We start from the raw sequence: 13,519 nt of genomic DNA on the forward strand, positions 1-13,519 counted from the left end.
TGCTCGTCGTTGCAGTTAAATCCGTTTGCCTTGCAACTTTATCTTTCAGCGCAGATTTTCAATAGCAGCAGCTGCCGCTGTCGCTGTCGTTGCATGCAGCAAACTTTTGTTTATTCCACTTGCCAGTGCTTTGCACTTGCTGCTGCTACCACTTTTTCTCCGTTATTTCTTGTTTTCCCGTTTTTTTTTTTTTTTTTTTTTTTTTTTTTTTTTTTTAAATCTTTATTTACTCTTCTTGCAGCTGTCGTGAGTTTTGGCTTAAGCGCCATTCGACGGCGACGTGCCGTTGAAATAATTAAGTTGGCAACGCAGACACAGAATCGAAGCGTGTGAGAGAGAGAGAGAGAGAGAGATAGAGAGGGGCGGGCGAATGTGGCAGACAGGCAGACAAACAGTCGAACAGACAGAGCAGGCTTATAGTTTAGTGGCATAGATTTTCAATTAGGCAGCGTCAGGATTTGGAGTGAGAAAGCATCGCAGTTCATTTTAAAGTCTCATTGCACGACTCGCGAGCCAGCGTCAAGTTGCGTTAATATTAAACGACTGCATTCAAGCCGAAAGGTAAGCTGCATTCAGTGCCCATTTGCATATTAAGGCCATCAATCTACACTCACGCTCTGACAGCTGCGTGTGTGTGTGTGCAGTGATATCTCTCAGCTGTCATTATCCCTGATGCGCAATCATCATCGTTCTTATTAGTTTGTTAACGCTGATTGCATTCATCAGGCAGCTGCTGCTGTTGTTTTTAGTTGCAAGTGGAAATACACTTTGGCTTGACTTTCCACAATTACAATTCAGAATGCGCACTAATGCTCTGTATGTATGGCTGCTTAAATGCCATCTTACGCTGTGTGTGTGTGTGTAGGTAAACAAGCCTACATAAATTGAGTGCAGCGTGAAAACCGTTTAGGCGGCAGCTAATGAACGCCTGGCTAGCTGTGTGGGCCAAGTCTAATAGCTGCCTGCCCCTCCACCCCAACCCCCACTCCACCCTTCTAGCTATACATCTCTCAGTGCTCATGCTGTGAGCAGTCGAGCAGCTGCAGTGCATGTCGAACAGTTGAACATATTCAAGCCACATCAAGCGAAGAGCCTGCAACGCATTTACATGCGCCATGTGCCTGTGCCTGTGCGAATATTACGTATACGCAACGATAGCGCTCACAGGCAGAACATGTAGCTGCCTCGGTTTTGGCTAGAATTGTTTTAGTCTGGGCTGGTTTGGGCTGGGTTGGCTTGGGCTTTGAATGCCTGTGCCACAGTTTTTGCCATTGTGGCTTTTGGGCAGAGCAACAAAGTGGAGCATCGCAGTATTAGGCCGTTTACTTAGTCTCTTTTGGGTTAGTGTGTACGTTTTTAGTCCAAGGCAAATGGAACACGTTTAATAAAAGTTATAAGCAGCTGCTATGCAACAAAGGCTGTGCAGCCTTAACGACTTTAATCAATCAAAATCAATCATTTGCTTTGCCTTGCATAACTGTAATCTTTGCTCAGCCCAGCTCGGGCTTAAATTGTATGTCCACAAAGCGAATGCATATGTATGTGTGTGTGCATGGGGATTTTGCTGTAAAAGAAGCTAAATAGAAAATTAATGCGCAATCAATCGATATCTGAAAATCGAAGAGCAGCAGCGGGATTATAGATAGAAACGGGAAAATAGCGGCCAAATTGTAGAGCAGACATTTTTCTGCTTGACTGAAGCTTGAAGCACTAAAGCAATTTTGTCTGCACCACCTTAAGGTTGAGGGGGCTGAGGGGCGGCGGGTGGAGCTACGCAAATTTAACGAACGCATCAGTGAATATTGCTCAGCAAACCGGCCAAGACATTAGGCAACAGCAGCAGGAGTAGCAGCAGTAGCAGCAGCAGCAGCAGCAGCAGCAGCTAAAAACTTGCCCGAATGTTGGCAAATTCTCAATTTTTAAGTCAATCAGCTAGAAAAAGCGAACGGAAGCAAAAACATTCAACATTCTAGCTGCCAAACGTTGGTCGCCACTCATTGCGTATACGTAATTTGCAAGACAAAAACTTTTGCAGAGTGATTAGGCTTAACTTTTGGCAGCCTTTTAGCCACAACTTCTGCCATCACATCCGCCTTCACAGCCGCATCAATTATGCTAAGCCACTCGTGTCTTCGACAGCCGCTGACGTCCAATGAAAGCCCACTCAACGGCCGTGGATATCTGCCAGAACGATGTTGATGTGCTCGCCCAGCTGCAACAACTGCAATCGAATCATCTCTTGCTGCGCCAGCAGCTAACTCAACTGCAACGCGACGCATTCAGGCGCCGGCTGCTGCACCAGAAGCGCCTGTACGAGACGCGTGCCGCCCTGGAGACTCAGCTCCGCAGGCTGCAGCTCAAGCACAATCGGCGATGGGGCCTGTGAGGAGCGTGGACGTGGCCAGACTGGCACATCCTGTAAATCATTTGCGTGATGCATGGAATGTGACTATCAATCAATTTTTAAATTATCACTAGTTCAAATTTCAAGTTTTAAATCAATTATATGAATATTATGCTAATATATAGATAATTCTTGCTGGCATTGACTATCATAAGTCTCTTTAGAACTTTTATTTTCTATCAGTTTATCTCCATAGAATGATAGCCTTTGTCGTCTTTTGTCTTCTTTACAACTGGGTGACATTTATAAAATTAGCTGTATTTCTAAATAGGAGCATGGATAGCTAGATTAACGAAAATGAATAAATCTATCTGATAAATACATATAAATAATTATTCATTTTGATTCACTTTTGCATCCTGGCAATAGCCACATTGTCTAGTCAAGCCCTGAAGCATCCAATAATTTTAAATTTTCAAATAATGCCAATTAACTCGGTTTGCCAACCTGGTTTTATTATCATTATCATTATCATTATTTAATCACGATTAAGAACTCTGTAGAAAGTTAAGTGTTTCTCAAAGTCCGCAAATAACTGTTTTCACTCACTCTTGGAGCAAAAGCAACCGTCTGAGTGCGACCTTCAACGAGATCAATCGCACTCAGACGAGGAGTTTAGTTCTTTCGGATATTCCGTTTTCGGTATTCCAAGAATTTTTTGTTGAACTCAATGCATCAATACGTAATTTGTGTATGTGTTGGTATTTACGCATGGGTTCTGCTCAACAGAGTATGTGAGTGTACATGTGTATGCGAAAGAAAAGACGGCATATCCATCACCTTCTGAGTTTTTTTCTGCGAGCGTTAATCGTTTCACTCCCGAAACGACGGTCAATAAATCAGTCCAAGCTAGCCACAAGTTGGCCCACACTGCTGGCCATGAGATTAGCCCCATTCTGCTGGCAAGTGCTGTCGCCCATAAACGCAACCAAACACACAGGCTAAACAAAATAGAGAGAGAGTAAGAGAGACATCACAATTATTAAACACCCTGTGCACACATTGATGGGCGGGGTACACTGCTGCTCCTCCACGCCTCCTGCTATTTATAGTCCAACAAGCCATTCTCGATCAGCTTTGCACCGAGCTCAGAGCTTGTCTCTCGCTTCGCTTCACATTGCCATTCGGCACACAGTGGCACACACCCACACCCACACAAACACACGCTTACACATGCACAAAGTGGCACAGTCGTGTCGCCTGTAAATGACACCTAGCGTGTTATCATTAAATCCTTGGCCATACAGGGATGCGAATGACAACACTTAAGTGGACCATAAACGCCAACAAATGCAAATGCTGAATGGAATTATTGCAATGCAGTCAAGGGACGGGCGCTGTTGCTGTAAATGCTGTAAATGTGTTTGCACATGCAAGGGCACACGATCGACCTGCCACGCCCCATGGCAAACCAATGTGTGTGGGAGTGCATTGCAGTGATATAAATATTTATATAAGTTAATCGGTTTATGGAGCACAAGTAATTGAATTCCGGCTGCAATGGAGACTCATCATAGCGCCCGTTTAAAGTAACGGCTGCTGCTACTCCTGCTGCTGCTCCTGCTGCTGCTGCCATTACTGTTGTTGTTGCAGTTGCACGGCTGCAGGTGACACGCGTTGTCCAAGCTCTTATGAATTTTCGCTGCTGCTGCTACATGTGGCATCAAAATTGTTGTTCAACTTTTGCCGGAAGTGTCAGCTGCACGCTGCTTGCTGCTTCCTACTGTAGATGCTGTGTCATTTCCGCTTAGCTAAACATTAATTGCAATTAAATTTGACATCACGAAACGCTTTAACCATCAACTGACACGCCCAAGTGGGCATACCCCTTGTCCACTCACTGCCCAATGCTATGCATACAACGGCCAGTTCATGCTCACTGCAATTTTTGTTGCTACATTTTCCACTTCTTGCATAATTTAAGTTGTTTGGCTTTTGGCTGCTACCAAAGCTGGCGGCCAAGTGGGTGGCTGTGTGAGTGGGGGTGGGGCGGTGTAATGGATGGTGCACTGGCTGGTGTACCCTGTGTAGACGCTCATTTTATTGTTGCTGTTGTTGTTGTTGTTTTCAATTAACTGTGCATCTAACTAAATGGCAAGTAAATTAATGTTTATAGCGCATTTATGTGTGCGTGTGCGTGTGTGTGTGTGCTAGTAGTGCATGTTGAAGGCTGTACAGCGGCGCCATTGTTGCTATCACTTAACTATTATGGCATTGTTACAGCATGCGCGTATATCGAATGGAACGTATGAATTATGAAATCAGTCAATTTATGTGATATATTACATAAGAATATTGAAGCTCATGCTGGAAATTTGAAAATGAGAGGGTGAGGGAGATGGAGAGAGTACGCAAGAGTAGGAGGGAGGAAGCGAAGAAGGAAAAGAGATAAAGGGTAAGAGTAATTGGGTGGGAAAGGGATAGAAAAAGATATAGAGTGAAAAAAGTAGAGAGAGAGAGAGAGAGAAAGAAAATCAGAGAACCAGAGGAAATTGTGGATTGAAAAGAGATAGAGGTAGTGAGAACGTAAAGAGATTATGAAATTGCAAGATAATTGGGGAAATAGAGAAAACGAGTGAAAATTGAGAGATTGAGGCAGATAGTCTGAGAAACCGAGAAATACAGCGAGATACAGTTAAATACAATAATCACAGAAAATTATATTCTTTTTACAATTCCCACATTTCTACGTACTTCGTATCCTGAGTTTTATTCATGCAACATTTTTATACCCTGAACCCATTGAAAATGGGAAATCAGGGTATAATGGTTTTGTGAAAAAGTATGTAACGGTCAGAAGGAGGCGTGGCAGACCCCATAAAGTATATATATTCTTGATCAGCGCGATGAGCTGAGTCGATATAGCCCTGTCCGTCTGTCCGTCCGTCCGTCCGTCCGTCCGTCCGTCCGTCCGTATGAGTGCGTCGATCTCAGAAGTTATAAGAGCTAGAAAGCTGAAATTTGGCATGCATACTCGTGTATACCATACGCAGTACGAGTTTGCTTTATTTTTTCGATAAATCATCCGATAACTTTTTTATCGAGAATAATCGAAAAATTGATTTTGTTTTTTTAGCCTAATTTGAACACTTTCAGACCTAGAGTCTTTAAATTTGCGTTGTATATAAAGTTAATCGATACAAAGATTTTGTAATTTACAGATTTTGGATACCACGCCCCCTTCGCCCCCAATTTGTAAAAAACGCATTTCAAGTACTAGAGACTTGTGCTTTGGAATGTACACACATATTCACCATATGATTACGCTCTAAAAGTTTCATTAAGATCGTATGTCTACAAAAGAAATTATTCAACAAATAAATTCTCATAATATTGCCCACACTGCAGCGCAGCCCAAGCGCAGTCGCTGCTTACTGCGCAGTTAGCAGAGCGCAGGCTTATGCGTGCGTGTGGATGCATGTGTATGTATGTGTGCATAAAAGAAGTGCAGAATGATTAGAATATCAGCTTAGAGGGTTTAGGGTATCTCCTAGTCGAGCAGTCTCGACTGGAGCCTTCTTACTTGTTCTCTATATATTTGTCACGTTTGACACTCTGCCCTCATAACTCAGAGCTACGTTTGTTATATACGGCTTTTAGTTCCTGAAATATAATTCATGTCTAAACGCCCACAGGCCATATCTCACCCCCACACACACATACACACACACACACACACACACTCACACACACAGACAATAGACAGCAATGCCAGACACATTACAAACACGAAAATGCATGGGAAAAATGAGAGAAATAAAGTTTTTAGCTAGCTGCTCCCATTGTTGAGATTGAAATGTGCTTAAGCCAACCGCAGACAGATGGAAATTATAAACAAAAATATGAAACTAAAAACCAGCTCGAGAAACAAGAGATGAAATTTTAGATAAGCAGACAGGCGTTTGTTAACGTTTCACAGTTCTTGTATAACAAATGTTGCCTAGATACGCAGAGGAGCATACGAATATACTATATATATGTATATAGGTATATAAGCTGTATACCCTTTAATGTAGACGGAATAAGTGCGGTTCTTAACTGTTGCTGGTGTTAAAATTCCTGATTTCGATTATGACATTCAATTAAAAATAGCGTATACCCTGTAATACAGGTCAAATAATAGGAATATGAGATATATCTCCTATTGAATCCCTGAGCATTCGTTATAGACATAAGTATAATACATATCATCAATATCAATAATACATACCTTACTCAAGCAACTCTTCTAAAATTTCCATCTTCCCCTAGTAGAAACGTAAAATAAATATAAACCATAAACCAAAGTGTTTGTTAAGCACCTGCTTTAAGGTAAAAAGTTTGCGAATTGTTTTGTGTTGTTCTCGCTTGAGTAAATTCAATAGACTGCGATTCGATTAAAGCGTCCCGGCTCCTGCTTTCTAATTGCATAACACATACTTTCAGGCTGCTTGTTGCTTACACTTCGCTGGCAACTTTGTCACTTGCTCTGCCCGAGTGGCAGGCAAGGCTTGTGGCAAAGGAACGTGGCCGGGGCCAGCTATATTGGTGGCAAAGGCAAAAGTTCATTTTAACAAGTGAACAACTTTCAATGGGCAATTAAAAGGGCATACAAAACAAGGGGACGACTGCAGCAGAGTTCAAGTCTTTGCCAGCTGGAAGCTGAACAACGGCTGTCGACCAGGCGCAGCCTGTGAAAGGGGGCGTGGCCGATGGAAGTTGTGTTGGGAATGCAGCGTTGCCGAAAAACTCACAGGAAATGTTAACAGAATGCACTGCGCCGAGTTTTGCAAAGTTTTTGGACGAAAGGCAATTAAAGTTTTGACAACAACGGCAAAAGCAACGGCAGCTACAACGGCAACAACAGTTACACCAACAGCAGCAACAGCCAAAGAAGCGCTGCGATATATGCTCAGATTGGTTAGGGTCATAAAAGTAACAGAAATTGCCGTTGTACCAGCTGAACACTTCCGGCATTTTAATTAATAGAGATAGCATCAATTGCAAGAGATCAAATCTACCAAAATATATTCGAAATAGTGTAGAAAAAAAGAGTCAAGTGAATGTGAGTGTGCAACAACTACATTCCAGAGAGCTAATGTAAAATATGATTCATTTCTCATGAAATGAGCAGGTTTATATATTTAGAAATATTGCCGAATATACAATAGAAACAAGAGGCTTAGAAAAAGGACTATATTAAATGGTTGGAGATATTTAATGGTCATCTAATTCGAAGTATAGTTAAATTAAATTTGAATGCTATTTGAAAATTTCACTTAAATTTTAATTTATTTCACTTATTGTTGAAAATTTCACTTTGTGACTCAATTGAAGCCTGTGAGTAAAAAAGGTAGGGTATATTTAGGTCGTGTGACTGAATGTAGGCAATAACAACTCAACGAGGAAATACGTTACTCACTCAATTGTGACTAGTGTTTGCTTTAATCAAGAATAAATTTCATAGAGAGCGAGGAAGCGAGTAGATTTCTCTTCATAATAATACCGTATCATCTAACACCCATAATCCGGTAAAGTCCATCAGTTGCGACTGCTATCAGTCAATTAATCAATATGCCAAACTACATGAACTACCAGAATGCAATTTGTGTGCCCAAGATTGCATCTGCTGCGCATCCTGTATTTCCTGTGTTTACTCGCCACAGATGTCGCCATGTCTCATTAATTGAGTTTGCCAAGTCTCGTCGCCTATGCTGCTTGCCCGGCCACGCCCACTGCACAAATAATTGGCGTCAAATAATTTAATGAGCATCAACGTGTCAACGTCACGCTTCACTGCTCCAGCAAGTGCACAAAGTCAAAATATTTACAAGATGCGGCATAATTAGCATTAACTGGAGACGAACAGCAACCAGAAGCCAGCAGCCAGCAGTGCCAGCAATTCATATTATGCAGTCGAGAGGGCGCTGGATGCAGATGGAGATGCGTGCGGATTGCAGCGGAAATTTAAATGCCAAGACGTTGCTGTTGATATGGATATGATATGGATGGCGCTTGTGTGCGTGATGTGCATTAAAGCTGCTCGTTTGCAACACGAGAAGAAGGAGCAGCAGGCAAGGAAATAACAGAAGCAAAAGGAGCAACAGTGGAAAAATCTCACATTTAAAAACCAACAGCAGCAAAAGAAAGAAATAAGCAGCAGCTACAGCAGGAGTATCAATAACAATAGCAGCAGCAACACCAACAGCAACAGCAGTATTTAAAGTTAGCTAGGAATTTCCAGCATCAGGTGAGGGTAGACCAGGTTGTGGCGGATGCATTAACACCTTGATGCCAAAGCATCTCACATTATTACACATTTACCTACACTCACCCACACACACACACACACTCACATTCCTTGCCACATGTTGCTGTCAGTTCATGTGACACGTAATGACATGTGGCTGCCAATGCTGCGAGCGCGTGAAGCCATTCACTGACAACGCTTGTATGATAATTTATGCAACAGAAGTCACACAAAAAACCAACAAATCTAGTCAAGGAAAGTGCTGAGGCAGAGTTCCTTCGGCATCGGGGCCTGCCAGAAAACTTGGCCAGGTGAGCAGCTGATGCTCATGAAAGTCACGATGAATTGCATTAAGATGAAAGTTTCACGAGAGACCATAGACATACATATACATACATATATATACATGATTAAGTTGAATATTATTCCAGCAGCGAAATTCATTTTCGTGCTGCTCTAAAATAGTTTCTTCATTGCCATATTGCAGGAGTACCCGTAATACACACATATTAATATATATGCTTCACTTAGCGTATAAAAATGTTTATTTAAATATGTATGTGTTCAGCGTTGAGGCGTTGATCATATAAAAAGTATATACAAAACGCGTGTATAAAGAAGCCGTGCGCTAAACTGGAATATTGTATGGATAGTAGCTAAAACCAATGTCCGTCCAAGCCAAGCATATTTCTTAAGCCATTCAGCTCATCCACATCCAGACGAGCTGCAAATGAAATATCAAAATTAACAAAAATTATACAGAATTTCCTCCAACTAAATCTCACACTATAAATTCAGCTGGATATTTTGTCAGCCACAATCAAGTACTGGGCATAGGGCATCCTTGACATTTTGGTGGGCAACTCGAACAGTTGAGGATAGCTGGATGAGGTGGGCCATTTGGCCAAGGCCATTTCCATGGTCCAGCGTGCCGATAAGTCCTGGTAGTAGCCCTGACGCAGTGCGTCCACCTGCTCCAGCTTGGCCAGATGCGTCAAGCTCTGCTCATGATAGCTGCTGACGTCGATGGCGCGCATGAGCAGCGCACTAGTCAGCAGCGTCCACTTGCTGTCCGGCTCGTATTCGAGCAAGTCTAGGCAGGATTGGAGCTGGGTTTGCAGCTCAGCGAGCAGCTCCTTGCTGCAGCTGGAGGTTGCATGCGGCGGCACAAAATAGTAAAGGCTCTGATCACTGGGCTGCACGGCCAGCTGCATGCGTTGGCCAGCTACATCCAGGAAATAATCTTGACTTGGATCGATTTCTATAGCTTGCTCGCATTGCCATTGGTTCTTCTCGCTGTTCACAGATGTCCATGGCTGCAACTGCAGCGTTTTCTGTCCGCTGATCAACTGCACCGTGAGCTGTGCCAGCTCTGGATGGGATCTCTTTAGCGACAGCTGCGCCTTATGGGGCCAACAGCGAAAAGCAGCCACTGTGGCTTTTTGCTCGGTGTGCGCTCCGCTGCCCAACAGCCAACGCTGATAGAACCAGGCGCTACTGTCGTTGGGATCTGTGAAGGCCGCCGTCAGCACCATTTCCAGCTCCTCTTTCAGCTTGTGCTCGCTCATGGGCCGATCCTGCTGCTCGTTGGGATACAGCTTGGGCAGCAGCAGGCTGCGATGATGCCAGCTGGAGTAATTGGAGAAGTTCACTTTGATTTTCTCTGTGCAAAAGTCCAGCTCTTGCTCAGCGGGCACCGACGCCTTGTCGCTCACATAGCGTCTGTAGTCCCAGGTGTGAAAGTTACGCTCATCGTACTTCAAGTACTTGTTGCACAGCTGCAACTCCCGCTGCCAATCGGCCTGAGGATTCTGCTCCAAGGTCCAGCAGCGGTGATGCCAACCATTGTATGACTTCGGGTTGACCATCAGGCACTGTTCGGTGAGGTCTAGCTCCGTTTTATAGATCGACTGGAGCTGTTGCGCCAAGATCTCTTTCGTACCGTCTTCCTTCTGCTCGCCTGCCTTCTTATCGCCGTCGCCTTGTTCTCCCACCTTCGGCTTATCGCTCTCATCTTCTTTCACCACCTTTGGGTTGTCGCTCTCGTCTTCTTTCCCCACCTCCTGCTTCGACCGTGCCTCATCTTTCTCCATTGCCATTTGCAATTCTGCTGTCTTCCTTAGCACGCATTCGCGTCGTATATTCCACAACGTCGTTATATCCGGATTACGCAGCAGTATTTGTACCGTTAGTCCAAGCATTTCGTCATCCAGTTCACCGAGGCTGCGTTTTTTCTGAATGCGAGTCATGGCAGCTCGATAGGCGCGCATCTTAAGCACCTGCTCCTTCTTTTTGCGCTCGCGCTCCTCCTCTGTGGTACGTACCTTGACACGGCCATGCATTTTGGCTAATATAAGTTAATTTTACAACAAATTTTAAGTCTAAAAGGTCCAAACAAATTAAATTCGCGTAATGACTAAAAGTGAATCAAGTGGTGGAATATCAGCTGTCTTAACATTTTACTAACTTTCTGCTCAAGTGAAGCTGTTAAGTTGTAAACAATGTCTGTTAACAGAGAGCACTGCTTGTAAAATGTTCAAATGTTACCAACTTTTCCGTGTTCAGTATAACAGTTTAATTTGTGAGTCATCTGAAGCTGCTTGCTATGAAATCTATTCTGTTGCTTATTCGATTCGCAGACATAGGTGGCGCTCCAAATTCGAGCAACTGTTCTGTTTACTTTAAATAAATATACGAAGGATTTCAAATCGTATAAAAATATTGAATAATAATTTAATAATAATAATAATTTAATAGTAAGATCAATATTTGTATATTTATAATTTTGAGCAACGTTCTCGCATTGAATTTGAGGTAATTTTCACCCAAGATTAAATCTTGAAAAGTTGATTGAACAAGCCATAAAATGTAATTAGAAAAGCATTTCCCGCTAGAGATGCTACACAAGCAATCGAACTTCCATACAAATACCAACAATTTTTTATTGTTTTATGGCTGCAAGGCAATAAAAAATAAAATAGTCGCATAAACGAAGGCCATGAAATGGGACAGCCAGGCCATGCTCCAGCAACCGGCCGTAACACCCCCCGCACATGTCTGGGGAGCAATTGAGTCGAGGCAGGACTAAGCGCAGGTGCGATTGAAGGACACGAATGCTGCCGACGATGGCGTCTTCTTAGCTGCGGGCGAGAAAATCAATCGTGCAGCAAAATCAAAGAGGATATTCTCGTATATATATATATTTTTTTTATATGTACATATATATATATATTTGCTGAGGCGCGCTGAAATGTAGGCGTGGCAGCAACCACACCTCTCGCACCCAAAAGAAAACATAATTCAATGAGCCCCTGGGCGCGTTTATCAAAGCCAGTTCCCGAGGGTTGTTCACTGAGCAGGAGCAGCAGCAGTACCAATAACAACAACAACAGCAACAAGGACACCAGCTACAACGTCGTTACCGTTAGCTGCTATCCTTGCCATTGTTGTTGTTGTTGTTGCTGCTGCCGTCTAATGTGATACGCATCAATTTATGAAATTTGAAATATTATGACTGATTTTGCAGCTCGTCCTTTTTGCGCCCGCTCGCAGCCCACTCCGATGTCGCGTTAATCTTGGTAACAGGTCGCGACAGGACGATGGGGGTGGGTCGAGCATTTCGAAGGATAATAACAACAAAGCAGCGCCGCAGCTTAGGTGCAAAATGTTCGCCAAGCCATAATTCAGGCAATATATCACATAACGTGGCCCGTTATGTGGGCTAAGCTGATGACAGACAGAAAGGAGAGAGAGCGAGAGAGAGAGACAGGCAGACAGACAGGCAGTAGCAGTGAAAGAGACAGAGATAGAGAAAACGACTGAAAATCGCATTGGTAATTGGAGTAACAAAAACCATGAAAATGAAATGAAGCGAGGTTTTCATTTTTATGACACACACACAGAGGCGATTTAAAGTGAAGGTCGAGGAACAGGAACAGCATTTGAAGAGCTCACGGGGCATTTGCTCAGGCGACAAAGTTGATTGGATATGCCTCACTTAGGTGCCCGAGCGGTGACAGCGACAATGATGGGAACAGTGACGGGTCACAAGGGCAGCCCAAACAAAAGACAAACAAAACTAAGTTTGGAATACGGAAGAGCTATGCGACATGCTGTGCGATATGCATATGCATATTTAATGGGCTATAAATTTTCATTTGCATATAATTTTAATAGATTTTGGAGGGAAATCGATAGAGAAATTTATTAAATATGAAATTACTAATTTATGGATGTATGTAATTATATTAAATTTAATTATCATATTAAGTCTTACAAATACGCTTTAGAAAATTAAGAAATTATAATTGCAATTCTACATGACTGTTACATATGTACATATATATGTGGTTAATCGAAGTGAAGAACTCATTTATATATATATTTCCTAATAAAATATAAAACATTTATTTATCTGTAATAATTTTATGTATGTATAGCCCTGATCAATATAATCAGCTGAGATCAATCTCTTGCCTCCTCCTTTTTCAGCTAATCATGGTCTTATATAACTTCAGAAAACAGAATGTGCATTAAAAGAAAACAAATTAGCTGGAGTTTACTTCAGAAGTTTACTTATGATCTCATAAACAAAAGCTGTTATTATTAATTAACAATGCATATTTCAAGCCATTATAAACGTGCTGAGGAGTTTACAGTTTGAGTTTTGTGTTTGTACTCTCGTTCACAAGGTGAAGAGGGTATATTGGTGTTTCAATTATTTACTATGCGATCTCAATATATTACATATGCTGATTATTATATATAATACGTATAATGTGTTCTATATATACTAAATACTAAACATTACTTGATATTCTCTCTTCTAACTTATGAATTGAATCAGAGCCAAAGTTTGGTATGTGAGTTGAGCTATATTTGGCCTA

At 42.4% G+C, this 13,519-nt stretch overlaps 2 protein-coding genes across 2 annotated transcripts; one reads left to right on the forward strand and one right to left on the reverse strand.

The window, feature by feature from the left end:
• Positions 1–413: 413 nt before the first annotated feature.
• On the forward strand, positions 414–2,570 carry LOC6574367. The gene is made up of 2 exons (XM_002000382.4): positions 414–561; positions 2,140–2,570. Exon 2 carries the CDS (start codon positions 2,153–2,155, stop codon positions 2,384–2,386), a length of 234 nt encoding a protein of 77 aa, XP_002000418.1. The 5' UTR covers positions 414–561; positions 2,140–2,152; the 3' UTR covers positions 2,387–2,570.
• Positions 2,571–9,160: 6,590 nt separating this feature from the next.
• On the reverse strand, positions 9,161–11,106 carry LOC6574368 (geranylgeranyl transferase type-2 subunit alpha). The gene is made up of 2 exons (XM_002000383.4): positions 9,419–11,106; positions 9,161–9,357 (listed from the first exon to the last, which is right to left on the reverse strand). Exon 1 carries the CDS (start codon positions 10,973–10,975, stop codon positions 9,428–9,430), a length of 1,548 nt encoding a protein of 515 aa, XP_002000419.2. The 5' UTR covers positions 10,976–11,106; the 3' UTR covers positions 9,161–9,357; positions 9,419–9,427.
• Between the last annotated feature and the right edge of the window lie 2,413 nt (positions 11,107–13,519).

Source organism: Drosophila mojavensis, unplaced genomic scaffold (assembly GCF_018153725.1).
Source record: "Drosophila mojavensis isolate 15081-1352.22 unplaced genomic scaffold, ASM1815372v1 contig_277, whole genome shotgun sequence".
Classification (NCBI taxonomy): domain Eukaryota; kingdom Metazoa; phylum Arthropoda; class Insecta; order Diptera; family Drosophilidae; genus Drosophila; species Drosophila mojavensis.